Below are 14,876 nucleotides of genomic sequence, written 5' to 3'. Positions count from 1 at the left end.
TACAGACTAGTATCCCTAGCTGCACAACACCCTAATGGCTACTACATAGACTGGAATATCCCTAGCCACACAACTAGAAACCCACAACTCAAACCTGTCTACCTGAAAGGCCGTTAAGTTGTCTCTCGTACCACCTGAGGAACTAGAAGGGAGATTGCTAACACTATAAATCAAGATAAGGCAAGCATGCATTGACAGATAAGGATCCAAGGTATGAAAACACAAAATGTGCAGAAATGGAGAAAGGAGAAATAATAAAGGCAAACAAGGGTAAACTCCTAACAACCTAACAGAAAACAAAAGATAGGTGTAGGAAAGGCAAAAGAAAATACACTTAGAAAACAACACTGGCCTCTGCCTTAATTCCTTCTGTGTCGAGACGCCTAACACAGGCTCCACGGACTTTTTTTGATTTGCTTAATTCCTAAGCAGCAGGGCGGGAACTCCTTAGCAATGATCTACATAGAAATATAGCCAGCAGAGAATGCTGTATATGGACAGTATAAATAGCCTACCCAGAATGTGATAGGACAGAGAAAATTATCAATATCAAGAGTATAAATAGCCCCACCCGGGTTGTGATAGGACAGAGGAAATTATCAATATCGAGAGTATAAATAACCCTACCTGGAATGTGATAGGACAGAGCAAATGTTCAATATCGAGACTATAAATAGATCCACCCAGGATGTGAAAGGACAGAGAAAATGATCAATATCAAGAGTCTAAATAGCCCCATCAGGGATGTGATAGGACCGAGAAAATGATCAATATCGAGAATATAAATAACCCCAGCCGGGATGTGAGAGGACAGAGAAAATGATAATATCGAGAGTATAAATAGCCCACCCCGGATGCGAAAGGACAGAGAAAATGTTCAATATCGAGAGTATAAATAGCCCATCCAGGATGTGATAGGACAGAGGAAATGATAATATGGAGAGTAGAAATAGCCCCACCTGGGATGTAATGGGAGAAAGAAAATCATCAATATTGAGAGTATAAATAGCCCCACCTGGGATGTGATAGGACAGAGAAAATGAAAACATATGCTAACCAAAAGAATAGAAGCAAAAGTAAAATGCAATCAGCATGTGCTCAGGGACCGGTTTGAGTCCCAAACCCAAGACATGACAAAGACAACACCATTTGGAGGTGACTTTGCAGCCAGTCATTTGCCTCTAAGGTAACTTTGCACTGGGTATAGCACATAGTATCCTTTTTGCTCAGAATACCTATTATGCCAAGATTTAAGAGCAACATTTGCTCGAGTAATGCGGGTTTTACACGAGACGAGTGTCATGCGATGCATCGTCGGGGTCACGGTTTTCGTGACGCACATCCGGCATCGTTCATGACGTCGTCTCGTGTGACACCTCCGAGCGACACAGAATCGCTCACAAATCGTGAGTCGTGTACTCGTCGCTAAGTTTTAAAATATTGTTTATTTAACATGGCGCTGGTTGTTCATCGTACCCGGGGTAGCACACATTGCTCCGTGTGACACCCAGGGGACGATGAACACAGATTACCTGTGTCCCGCGGCACCCGCCGGCTATGCGGAAAGAAGGAGGTGGGCGGGATGTTTATGTCCCGCTCATCTCCGCCCTCCGCTTCAGGAAGAGGATGTTTGCCGCAGACAGCGAGGTCACTCAGCAGGTAAGTGCATGTGACGGCGGTTTAACGAATTTGTGCGACAGGGGCAGCGATTTGCCCGTGACGCACAAACGACTGGGGCGGGTACGATCGCTCGTGCAATCGCACGATAGCTCGTCTCGTGTAAAGCCCGCATAAAACTAGGAGAATACTGCAACCATGATGACATCTCACTAAAGTTGCAGCATTGTGATGGAAATTTAACTTCATTTCAATATTTGACTTTATTGTTATGTGATCTACAATTATTGTTAGAAAACAGGAACAAAAGCCTTAGAAAGCACCACCCATCAGTAATGAAGTGGGCCATGAGACAATGGACCAAAATAGAACTTTGGGAATCTGAAACTAGGCTTTAAAATGAAGAAGAGGAGTTATTTCACTCACCTGTGTCTCCTTGTAAGTACACAATTTTTTCTATTTGGTCAAAACAATTTCCTCTATAATAGTCAATTCCAACAGTCTTACGTTCCCTTTTATCAACTGTTGCTCCAATAGCCGAAAAGGTCACATTAGCTAATTGTTCGGATTCCACTTTGGGAACCTGAGAAGACATAATAGAGGTCAAGTTGTTTCCATTTTCTTTTTATTAATGTAAGATGAAATAACTCCATTTCTCAGTCTATAGTTAAAATATCCCCTTAAATACGTGCTGGGGTTAGGGGTCAATGGGTAAAGCCTTTTGGAGACCAGGAAAATTTAGGAATCAATGGATAAATCTGTTAGTCTAAGGCAGTGTAATGGTTACTCATTAATGGGTCTGATTTATCTTCTTTCTTCTGGAGCACACCGCACCCTCGTCACCCAACTTCCTGGTTGCTGGGAATGGAAACTCCTGCTTGATTGACAGGTCAGACCTGTAGCACTGTCGCACTGCAGGCCTGAAGTGTCTGTCCTCCAGTGCGGCTATATGAGGCAGATTTTCCTCCGCAGTATTGGAGGAGCTCAGTGGGACTGAGCCTGGACAAGATCAGGAGCTCCAGTGACCCGGCTAGCTGTAATGCAGTACTTACAAGCTCAATAAGAAAGAGCTTATAAGCGCTATGCTTGTTCTGTCATCTTTTTAAAAAGCATATTGGACAGTAAACAAAATCAAAAAGTAAAAATATATGGAGAACTTCTTATTTTTCCAACCTCTTGACAATTTGACTTATTTGTGAAACTGAGAGTGACCCTTTATTTTCCCTTGTGTTCTCGGAAAGTATAGTAGTTAATAATAAAATCCCTGATGATCTGGTGTTTTGTGCATGAGATATAAAGCATCCTTGGAAATTTATGGGCAATCCAGCGCATCACAATTGCAAGGTCACTTTCGTATGGAGCTCGGACATCAGCGACGCCACAGTCATTAAAATGGAAATAGTAATGGATGAAGTCGGGCTCAACAACTATTGTTCTTTATTGGTAGGATTTAACATGTAGGACATCATGATCAAGACAAGCAGTTGGCTCATAGGTAACACTATCAACGCGTTTCGGGTGTGCATGATAGATTAAGGGTGAAAACACACTCGAAACGCGTTGATAGCATTACCTATGAGCCAACTGCTTGTCTTATTCATGATGTCCTGTATGTGAACTGCTACCAATTAAGAAGAATCGGTTGGGGATCTGAACTTTATCCTTTATTATTCGCATCCTTGGGAGACCACTAGGAAATATATTTTCACCCAACCGCACATTAAGCATTATAAAGCTACATGACAAACACGCCAATGTTCCTACAGAAAAGACAGACACTATCATAAACCTATCTCAATTTTCAGTCAATTTTTTCATGAATATATAACCCCATGAATAATATTTTCTTTGGTTACTTAATTGATATATAATCACTTACTGCAAAAAATCCGCATTTGAAAAACCTAGAGGTGACCGCCTCGCTGAATATTGAAGTGCTGGTGCTTTGGTATTCAAATGCAACCTCCAACTGGACGGGCTCTTCGCAGTCAATGAAGACGCAGACTTGTCCTGTCTTTCCACTTTGATGTCTGACTGAGACGATCATGGCATAATTGATTCTTGTTTCGTTGCTGGGGACACTGTAGATAGAGAATATAACAGTCCATGAAAAGATATGAGAAGTCGCACTCCATAAGGATCAAGATGTCAAGTTCATTTTAATCCATATTCAGGTGGGGATACAGGTGGTGGGGGAGGTGGATACACACAACGCCGGAAGACGGCGGGCCGTTTCGCAACAAATTGCTTCCACGGGTCCAGTGCCACGGTTCTTGGTTTAAAAAGGTGTGGCGCCCCAGGACCTGGTCGCCACAACAGCATTGCCCTCCCAAAGGGTTAATGCTGAGCCTGGAGGTAATTGGGAGATCTATTGGCCAGTAAGTTTAACATCCAACGCAGTTCTCCCTCCGGCCAGCAGGGGGAGCTCTGAACCTGGAATTCCAGGGAGCATCCCTTAAGTCTGACCTGAGGGAGGAAGTAGTGTTCAGTCTGTAGGAGAAAGCAAAGAGTGCAGACGCAGAGTGTGCTGTCCTGTGGAACTGGGGCCTAGAGCTGGAACAGCTTGGCCCAGTGAAACAGGAGGAGCAGAGAGGCACAGAAGAGACTCGGACATCGGAGTCTGTGGCCACCAGGGCCTAAAATACTCCCTGGTAGCCGAATCCGAAGGGCAGGAGAACTGCAAGCACCTGGCCCATAAACAGCCCGAAGGTACAGCTGCATCATCAGGGCCCGGTGTGGACTCCAGCAGAGAAGCACCAGAGAGGGTCTGTGCAGCCTACCACAGAAGGAAAGAGACGTACCACCGGTCCCAGCAGAAAGAGGGCCATTGCTAAATCCAGAGAGCAGGGTCCTAGCACAGTAAAGAAAAGAACAGGAGTAGGCCTCATACTCAGCTGGCCAAAACGACATCTCCGTTACTTCCAGGCCGGCCGGAGCCCTCTACCACCTGTAACGGTCTCCCAGGACTAACCGTTTGTGAAGTAAAAGAGGAGACGGTAAAGAGACTGTTGTTTGTGCCTGTTTCTTTCATTGCCTGTCGGCCCTGCACCATGTTATCCACACAACACCATAGACTCTCACGAGCACCAACAGTGTCCCCGGGGCACCGCTCCACCTGTGGGGAGCAGTACCACCATTGGTGCCATATCATCACCCCGGAGGCCTTACACAGCAGCGGCGGCTTAATAGCCGCATACCACAGGTGGCGTCACGAACACAAACCCCAAGTCACCAGCCATATTTAAACTGACACCCACCAGGGCCACGGAGTCGGGCCCCGCCACCACTGACTACCCCCGGACTAGTCCGGCCCGGCACCGGGTGTCTCATAGCCCTGGGGTGGGCGAGTCAAAGGCACAGTCGTTATTTATATGCAACACCCACTGCATTGCCGGCGTGCGCTCTTCATTATGCCTAAACAGCATGATCTCTGATTGATAAGAGTACCTCATTGGAGTACCGATTGATCCTTGATGACACAATTATAATTCTGTCACTTTTGTGATTCAACTCCGTTGAACTCTGTTCAATTCTGGTCCTGGGGGAGAAACGCGTCGGGCAGTGAGCTACTAAATGTGGCTAAGTATTGGCCATTTGGCTGTTTTATCTACTTGATACATCTCATAGGCTTTGTTGCATATAAATAACGACTGTGCCTTTTTAAGCCAAGAAGCCAACTATTTTGTTAACAGGTTGCTGAATCTGGACTTCACCAGATAATGGTGGATTGGCTTATCTAACATACTGAGGGTTATTATCTTGAACGTTTCATCTAAGGAGAGCCTCTATGGGAGTGCCTCGATGTGTGTGTGGGAATCTCACTGTGTATTCTTTAAGGCCTCCACATAGATTAGCAGCACTGATAAGCTTCATAGTATAGGGTCTGAAGGGCCAGTCCACGTTGAGCGGGGGCGCCACTGCATATTTGAATTAGGGTGCCAACCTCCGCAGCCAGGAAGGGGGAGAATAGGGAATGTGCCCGGGGCCCTTCCTGTGACCTAAATATATGCATCAAATGACTTGGTTTTAAGCCCGCTACACACGCTTCAATATATCTCACAATCTGTCGTTGGGGTCAAGTTGTAAGTGACGCACATCCGGCATCGTTTGTGAGGTATCTGCGTGTGACACCTACGTGCGATCAGGATTAAACGCAAAACCGTTGATCGCAAACATATCGTATCTTTCTCTAGAATTGAACGTTTTGTTGCACGAACCTAGTCAATTGTAACGTGTGACATCCCTCATACGATTTTGATGTCTGAGGCTATGTGTGCAGGTGTGCGCTCTGCACCGCAGCTGAAAAAAGGTCCGCTTCAGAACGCAGCTGAAAAGCTGCATTCTGAAGCACCTCACAATGTCTGTCATTCACTAATCTCTGTCAGTCCGTCACTATCTCTGTCCCTCACTCTCTGTCCATATCAGTCTATCCCCCTCTCTCATATACTCACCGATCCCCGATTCCCGGCGCTGCACTGCATTCACACTGCTCCGGCGGCTTTTACTGTTTTGAAAAAGCCGGCCGCCCATTAAACAATCTCGTATTCCCTGCTTTCCCCGCCCACCGGCGCCTATGATTGGTTACAGTGAGACACGCCCCCACGCTGAGTGACAGGTGTCACACTGCACCCAATCACAGCAGCCGGTGGGCGTGTCTATACTGTGTAGTGAAATAAATAATTAAATAATTAAAAAAAACGACGTGCGGTCCCCCCCAATTTTAAAACCAGCCAGATAAAGCCATACGGCTGAAGGCTGGTATTCTCAGGATGGGGAGCTCCACGTTATGGGAGCCCCCCAGCCGCTTTTATCACCTCCACGCAGCAACTGAGGTGAGTAGCGCGATCAGCTGAGCTGTCACTGAGGTTACCCGCGGCCACCGCTGGATCCAGTGACAGCGGGTAACCTCACTGACAGCTCAGCTGATCGCACGGCTGTCTTCATTAGCTGCGTGGAGGTGACCGGAGCGGCGGTGTCTTCTGCAGCTCCGGTCACCTCCATGCAGCAGAGCTGGAAGCGACGCTGGAGCATCCTGGATTACGCCGGACATGGAGGGCTTTTTGGGGCTGATTAAAGTGGTGAACCAGGGTATATGTTTGTGTTTTTTATTTCTAATAAAGGATTTTTTTCGGGTGTGTGTGTTTATTTACTGTTTATTTACAGATTAATCATGGAAGGTGTCTCATAGACGCCTGACATGATTAATCTAGGACTTATTGGCAGCTATGGGCTGCCAATAACTCCTTATTACCCCGATTTGCCAACGCACCAGGGTAAATCGGGAAGAACCGGGTACAGTCCCAGAACTGTCGCATATAATGTATGCGGCAATTCTGGGCGGCTGTTGGCTGATATTGTTAGGCTGGGGGGCTCCCCATAACGTGGAGCTCCCCATCCTGAGAATACCAGCCTTCAGCCGTATGGCTTTATCTGGCTGGTTTTAAAATTGGGGGGGACCGCACGCCGTTTTTTTAATTATTTAATTATTTATTTCACTACACAGTATAGACACGCCCACCGGCTGCTGTGATTGGGTGCAGTGTGACACCTGTCACTCAGCGTGGGGGCGTGTCTCACTGCAACCAATCATAGGCGCCGGTGGGCGGGGAAAGCAGGGAATACGAGATTGTTTAATGAGCGGCCGGCTTTTTCAAAACAGTAAAAGCCGCCGGAGCAGTGTGAACGCCGTGCAGTGCCGGGGATCGGGGATTGGTGAGTATGAGAGAGGGCTGCTAACTTCAGTCACTTAGGAGATTAGCGGTCACCGATGAGCCCTTCACAGGTGACCGCTAATCAGGACGCGACACAGACAGAGCCGCAGCATGACAATGAAGTCGGGTGAAGTTCACCCGAGTTCACTCTGACAGTGCGGCTCTGTCTGTGTCTGCTGTCATCTGCCATTCAGCTCTGCTGCATGGCTGTCTGTGTCTGCTGTCATCTGCCATTCAGCTCTGCTACATGGCTCTGTCTGTGTCTGCTGTCATCTGCCATTCAGCTCTGCTGCATGGCTGTCTGTGTCTGCTGTCATCTGCCATTCAGCTCTGCTACATGGCTGTCTGTGTCTGCTGTCAGCGGCCATGTAGCAGAGCTGAATGGCAGATGACATAGTAAAAACGCATCCCTACACATTACACACGCTTGGCAAGTCAATAAATAAAAAAAAAAAAAAGGTGCCCAATGCATACGTCACAGATCACATGATCTAAAGAATCGCACACAAAATTGATCAATTTAACATAGACTACTAACGCACGTGTGACAGCAAATGAACGACCTACGTGCAATCTCATAAGATCCCGTATTCAACCTGGGCGTGTCACATCGCAAATGCGATTGTACAACTAATTGCAACGTGTAAAGTGGGCTTTAGTGTGCACTCTTTGTGTTTTTTGGATTATTAATAAAGTTTATCAATTTTATGGGGGGTTTTTCTACTTGGTGTGGTTGTGTTATGATACCCCTTTAAGAATTTGGCTGACGTTCTGATCTAATTATTAAATTACCAATTACTAATCAAATTTAAGAATACCCCTTGAAAGATTTCTCTAAATTTGGAAAAAAATTGTTTAAAAGAACCGAAGTCCTCAGTGGTTGATTCCTTTTAATGGCTAACTGAAAAGATGGTAATAATAGCAAGCTTTCGAGACTACTCAGGTCTCTTCATCAGGCATGGTTTGGTGACATGTTTCACGGAAAAATTAATAATGTTCACAATACAAACAAAGGCCACTATTAGTGATGAGCGAGTACCAAAAAGCTCGGGTGCTCGAGGCTCGGGCCGAGCATCCCAAGATACTCGTGTACTCGGCCCGAGCACCGAGCCCAATGTTATCCTATGGGAGACCCGAGTATTTTTCTGAAATGACCCCCCGGCAGCATGTAGAAACCCTAAAAATGTCACAAAAGTCTCAGAAGAGTGCTCAAATGACATGGCAACAGCATGGGGAAGACCCGTTGAAGCATTTATCACTCAAAAGTCACAGCTGTGAACAATTTTGTCCGAGTTTTACGCCATTTTTACGGACTCACCAGAAAACCTTCCAAAATGACACCAAAATGAATTTTCATGGCGGAAATGTTAAGGGCACATACCCAATAGTGAGATAGAGCTGGTGTATGTTACTTTTTGAGATTATTACATGAAAGATTTTACGTAAAAACATTGTGTGGCACTTCGATGTCCAAAACGCACGTTTTGTGCTTTTTACTAGCGATGTCGGTCATTTTTTTTTTCATTCTATCTCCCTCAGTCCGTCGGTCGGTCTAGCTCTGTCTGTCTCTCTCTGTCTGTCGGTCTCTCTGTCTTGTCTGTCCCCCTCTCACAGTCTGTCGGTCAGTCTCCCCTCTCTCTCATACTTACCGTTCCCCGATCACTGCCGCGGCATTGCACAGCTGTTCACTAAACTCCGGCGGCTTTTCCTCTTTTGAAAAAGCCGGCCGCTCATTAATCAATCTCGTATTCCCTGCTTTTCGGCGCCTATGATTGGTTGCAGTGAGACACGCCCCCACGCTGAGTGACAGGTGTCTCAGTGCACCCAATCACAGCAGCCGGTGGGTGTGTGTATACTGTGCAGTGAAATAAATAATTAATTAATAATTTAAAAAAACGGCGTGCGGTCCCCCCAATTTTAATACCAGCCAGATAAAGCCATACGGCTGAAGGCTGGTATTCTCAGGATGGGGAGCCCCACGTTATGGGGAGCCCCCCAGCCTAACAATATCAGTCAGCAGCCGCCCAGAATTGCCGCATACATTAGATGCAACAGTTCTGGGACTGTACCCGGCTCTTCCCGATTTGCCCTGGTGCATTGGCAAATCGGGGTAATAAGGAGTTATTGGCAGCCCATAGCTGCCAATAAGTCCTAGATTAATCATGTCAGGCGTCTCCCCGAGATACCTTCCATGATTAATCTGTAAATTACAGTAAATAAACACACACACACAAAAAAATCATTTATTAGAAATAAAAAACACAAACCAATTCCCTCGTAACCAATTTAATAAGCCCCAAAAAGCCCTCCATGTCCGGCGTAATCCACGGACCTCCAGCGTCGCTTCCAGCTCTGCTGCATGCAGGTGACAGGAGCTGCAGAAGACACCGCCGCTCCTGTCAGCTTCACACAGCTAATGAAGACAATAGCGCGATCAGCTGAGCTGTCACTAAGGTTATCCGCGGCCACCACTGGATCCAGCGGTGGCCGTGAGTTACCTGACTGACAGCAGCTGATCGCGCTACTCACCTCAGTTGTTGTGTGAAGCTGACAGGAGCGGCGGTGTCTTCTGCAGCTCCTGTCACCTGCATGCAGCAGAGCTGGAAGCGACGCTGGAGGTCCGTGGATTACGCCGGACACATTGGAGGTCTTTTTGGGGCTTATTAAATTGGTTACGAGGGAATTGGTTTGTGTTTTTTATTTCTAATAAATGATTTTTTCAGGTGTGTGTATGTTTATTTACTGTAATTTACAGATTAATCATGGAAGGTATCTCGGGGAGACACCTGACATGATTAATCTAGGATTTAGTGGCAGCTATGGGCTGCCATTAACTCCTTATTACCCAGATTTGCCAACGCACCAGGGAAAATCGGGAAAAGCCGGGTACAGTCCCAGAACTGTCGTATCTAATGTATGCGGCAATTCTGGGCGGCTGCTGACTGTAATTGTTAGGCTGGGGGGCTCCCCATAACGTGGGGCTCCCCATCCTGAGAATACCAGCCTTCAGCCGTATGGCTTTATCTGGCTGGTATTAAAATTGGGGGGACTGCACGCCGGTTTATTTAATTATTTAATTATTTATTTCACTGCGTGGGGGCGTCTCACTGCAACCAATCATAGGCGCCTGTGGGTGGGGAAAGCAGGAAATACGAGATGGCTGTGTGCAGAGCACAGCGCACCCGCCGGTATAATTGCTCGGTCACGCTGTGCGGGCCGGCCAATCACTGCAATTCTACAACTAACAGGGCTGTGGCATTGCAGTTGTCTGCCAGCTAATCCCTGCATGAGGGCTGGCTCTCAAAAGAGCGCCAACATGCAGGGATGAAGACCACGAGTACAGCACGAGTATCGCGAAATTACTCGGTACCCGCCGAGTAGCCCGAGTACAGTGATACTCGTGCGAGTACCGAGTAGTGACAAGCATACTCGCTCATCACTAGCCACTATCTAGCAAATTTCTGCTAATAGCTGTATGGTAAAAAACAAAGAAAAATCCAGCGGGCACATTGGTAGTGTAGCGCCCCTGAGGCTCTGGTCGCTAGAGGGTACTGCAACTGAGCTAAGGAGCAGTATCTATCTGGGGTAAGCGATAGGTGGTTTGCCGGTGCTCACACCAGACACATTACAAATGCAGTTAGGTGCCTTCCCCACAGGGGCGAGTGGACTGGGGTGGGCAGGGAGAGTTAGCCATCCAGTAGTGTGGGACTTCCCGGTCATCAGGACAACCACTGGGTGGCGGGTGCCACATGGGGTATAAGAGGAGGTAGCCATGACACATAGTGAGCTTTCTCTTGGAGGGACGTCCCCTGAGACCAGACTAGGTGCAGGAGAGCACCAGTGCTGGTGGGACGAGACAAAGCTCACCTTTCTTCTGTGGAGCAGGGGGCCTGGGAGCTGGAGCTCGGCCCAGGTTCCTTCTGCCAGTCCCTGGACAGCGAGGACAAACAGGACATTTACACTGACACCGGTAACCACTTGGAACTTTCATCGGATAACCAGAGACTTGCTAGCAGTGAACCACTCTCGGGCAATCTCCTAACCAGTGAGTAAAACACATGAACCGGACCTCTTGCCTTGTTTCTATTATTTACCGACGACGCCGTCTCGCGCTCTGGTGCCCATGGCCCACTCCCAGCCAGTCGACCACCCTCCCGGGGAAACCACTCCACCTGTGGGGAGTGACTCCATCTTGGCTGCAATCAACATCGACCCCCGGTGATAAGAACTCTGCAGCGGAGGCCCTCTACCTGGCCGCACACCACAGGTGGTGTCACAACAAAAATTTATTATCATTCCCATGTACATAACCCCTTTCAAGCAAGGGTCATGGAATCGGGCAACGGCCATCCAGTAAACTATCCCAGTAAATATACTGCCCAGGATCGAGTACCCCAAAGCCCTGGGGTGCGTCAGTAGTCTACAACTGACAGACCAGAGCCCTGCGAATCTGCTAATCCCCGCAGCATGTCCGGCACTTCTTCTGATTAGTAAGCCCCTGCGACATAATGTGTTGCGGACGGGGGTTAGACCACTGCAAGGGGGTGCTCGGATCCGGGTTCGTTACTGTGACTCAAGTGGTAGCCGGACCCGGGCTCGTGCGGCCCTCACAACCGTAGAAAGGGTGTATTTATAGGGGAAAAGTTTGTCAGTGACGCCATCCCGTGGGTTGCAGTGAGAGTTGGTAGTACCGCCGCTGCCTGGATATGGGACGCCCGGGGCTGATGGAGTGGGGCAGCAGGATGGTATCCCCTCCACAGGTATTGGAGGTGTTGTCCCGGGGCCCAGGTGTATGGGAAAGTATGCTGCAGAGACTGTCATGCAGGGTTGGACCGGGCAAGAGAGGTGTACTCACAGTTCCAAAGAAATTCACGCAGAGTCCAGTGGTAAACCAAATTGCCAGTGACTGGTAACCTCCGGCGGGTGTATTCGGGTCCCACACCCTGGTACAGCAAACAGGGGTCCCTTCCTCCTGCACTCAGTTTTTGTGTCTTCAACAGGACAACTCCGCTTGAAACGGGGGAAGTCCACTCCCGGTAACTTTGTATGTTAGGAGCTGTGGCCCACGAAATCTGACCCATGGGATCTCTGTGGGTTCTGATGAACACCCTATTCCCCACGTTGGGCTTTCCGTTTTGCTCTCTGGGCTTGCTGGTGGGACAAGACATGGAATCTTGTCCCCGACTGGCTAATTGACAAGGGGCTTGAAACCTTCCTCACCCTAGGGTCCAGGCACCCCGACTGTGAACGGCCTCCGGACCAGATTCCTGCTGTCGGCACCGGAGGGTTACAACCCTGCCCCGGTCCACTTAAGGTCTCCCGTGACCGGATCTCCGTTGCCTGTGGTCCTGTCTGCCATCTGCCACCTAGTCAGTAGTCCAGTAGTCCAGGGGCCCCAACCCCTGACTCTGCTGTCACTCCACATTCCTCTCTCTTCAACTGTCAGTACTGTTCTCTTGTCTGACCCAGACTCCAACTCACTTGTTCCCTCCCAGAACACCTCAGGACCCCTAGGTGGGCGCTGCCATCCGCCTGGTCCCACCCACTGGTGTGTCCCTATTGTCATGGGGGGTGACTAGGCTTTGCTGGCTGGTGTTATGTACAAGGGTGTGGGTTTGTGTTGGTATGCCAAGGAGGATGGAGTCCTGCACCTGGTTTTGCGTCACACTCCCCCTTGGTGGAATACAGCCCGTCATCAGGCTGTCCGGCCACTAACGTTTATTTAAACTGCATCTGCAAAAATGTAAAAAAAAATTGGCAAAACACATAATAAAACATGAACATTTCTTCCCTTATAGGGAGGCACACTTCTTAAACGTTGCAAACAACATCTCCTCCTTTCAACCCACCACCCAAAACACCTCAACCTGTGGTCCCACCTCTTGCCCTGGTGTCATACCACCCCAAGTTCCGGTTGATGTCTCTGATGACGTTATTGAAGTTCCACCAGTCCACCCCAAAGAGTCCCAAAGTTCCGTAACCCTCTGGCCTGGAGGTTAGCCACCGGTTTTGCTGGTGACTGGGCCTCAGCCAACTCTACCGTAGGCCCTTCCTCCAACCAGTCCTCTCCAGCGGGTGTTGCAGTCCTTGTAGTGGGATAACAAGAAGGTAGATGGGGGTTATGTACAATGACCCAAGAGAGTTTTTGGGTGGCCTCTACCAGTCCAGAGACCTTGGTCCATCAATAATAAACAGGGGAAAGCTGGATTTTTAACTGGGAAAGGGGATAGCCGAGATTAGCTACCTTTTACTCTTTTTCATGCAGGTGACGGTGGGAGGCGAGACATGGCTGCTCGTTGACTGCGATCCACTTCTTCACATCAAGGGCAAACCACCCCCGCTCTCCACAATGCCTGGTGTAACTGACCATATCTCCGGGTTCCAGATTCCTGTCTGGATGGCCAGTTGGCAGGTGAGGGCTACATCACTCCGGGACACAAATATCTCGGCTTCCAGTCCCGGCTCATATATAAATCCCCATCTTTTTTGGGAATCGAAATGGCGGACCTGCGCTCGGTAAGTCGGGCCCCGAGCCTGGAAGGTAGCCTGCTGCAGACAGTCTTTCTCCTCATAAGTGCGGGCAAGCATATCTGCTTTGCGTTTCTCTCTCGCAGCTATCTCCCGGCATAGCTGCTGCTGCCGCTCCCAGTACGGGGCACGGATTCCGTGCTCCGCCTCCTGCTCAAGAGCCAGGCCCAATCGGATGCCCTCGGCGCCGGCTACGACTGGCCTTACATACTGCCGTGTGCCCCACTGATCAGTGGCCTGCTCCGCTTCCCTGCAGGTGCACTCCGGCTGCTCCTCAGCCGGGTCGGGGTGTTTGGGAGCAGTTGGTGCTGCAGTTGGGATAGACTTTAGGTCTGGTGCCGCCTCCGTTGCGGCCGGGTGGATAGCCAGAGCCGACGTCATCACCGGTGCGGCCGGACTCTGGGCCGGGGGAGATGTCATTGGGGTTGCGGCCTGGCTCGGGGCCGGGGCGGGTGCCGAGGCAGTGGTGAATGCAAGGCCTGAGGTCCCAGTTACTGGGTCCTCCTCCGCGGATGATACGGGTTCCGCTGCCACCGGTCAAGCCAATGGGTCGGTCAGGGCGTTGGCTGCAGCCACGGGCGACGAGGGAAGTGCCGTGGCGGACGGGGGTAGGCCGGACCCCCTCAGCCGGGCAGGCCGGTTCCTGGGGAGCATAGGGGCGTGGGTTTCTGCTTACCTGCTCCTCCGAGGCCATTTCCACTTCGCGCGCCCGGACAGCTGCAGCTAGACCCTTCATCTCTTGTGCATCACTGCACACCACGGCCTCACCTGCGTTGGTGGGGTTGCGTGGTGAGAGGCATGAAAGGACAAAGGATCCCATAAACAGTTCCTCAGAGTAACCTGCTTTGGTGTCATATGTTTCCTTAGAATATTGATGTTGTGTGTGAGGAAGGATGACCAGGCTGAGGATTCGATGGGCCAGCCTCTGGGCTACTCAAGTCTGTCTGTGTGGACCCTTGGGATTTGCTACTCGGCAAGTAACTGGAGGCATTTTCTGCTATCCAACTCGTTACCTGTTCG

The 14,876-nt window shown here is 49.3% G+C and overlaps 1 protein-coding gene across 1 annotated transcript in view; it reads right to left on the bottom strand.

The window, feature by feature from the left end:
* LOC142312595 (ovostatin-like) overlaps positions 1-13,916 on the bottom strand; it is a 297,827-nt gene extending 283,911 nt beyond the window's left edge. Inside the window, exons 1-3 of the mRNA XM_075351587.1 lie at positions 13,696-13,916; positions 3,497-3,698; positions 2,044-2,200 (exon numbers count right to left, since the gene is read on the bottom strand). Of these exons, the coding sequence (XP_075207702.1) occupies positions 2,044-2,200; positions 3,497-3,698; positions 13,696-13,916 (580 nt within the window). The remainder of the gene's footprint in view (positions 1-2,043; positions 2,201-3,496; positions 3,699-13,695) is intronic.
* Positions 13,917-14,876: the final 960 nt, after the last annotated feature.

The sequence above is a fragment of the Anomaloglossus baeobatrachus genome, chromosome 5 (genome assembly GCF_048569485.1).
Source record: "Anomaloglossus baeobatrachus isolate aAnoBae1 chromosome 5, aAnoBae1.hap1, whole genome shotgun sequence".
NCBI classification, from domain to species: Eukaryota; Metazoa; Chordata; class Amphibia; order Anura; family Aromobatidae; genus Anomaloglossus; species Anomaloglossus baeobatrachus.
The sequence above is the reverse complement of the archived record's forward strand: the minus strand, read 5'-3'. Positions and strand labels throughout refer to the sequence as shown.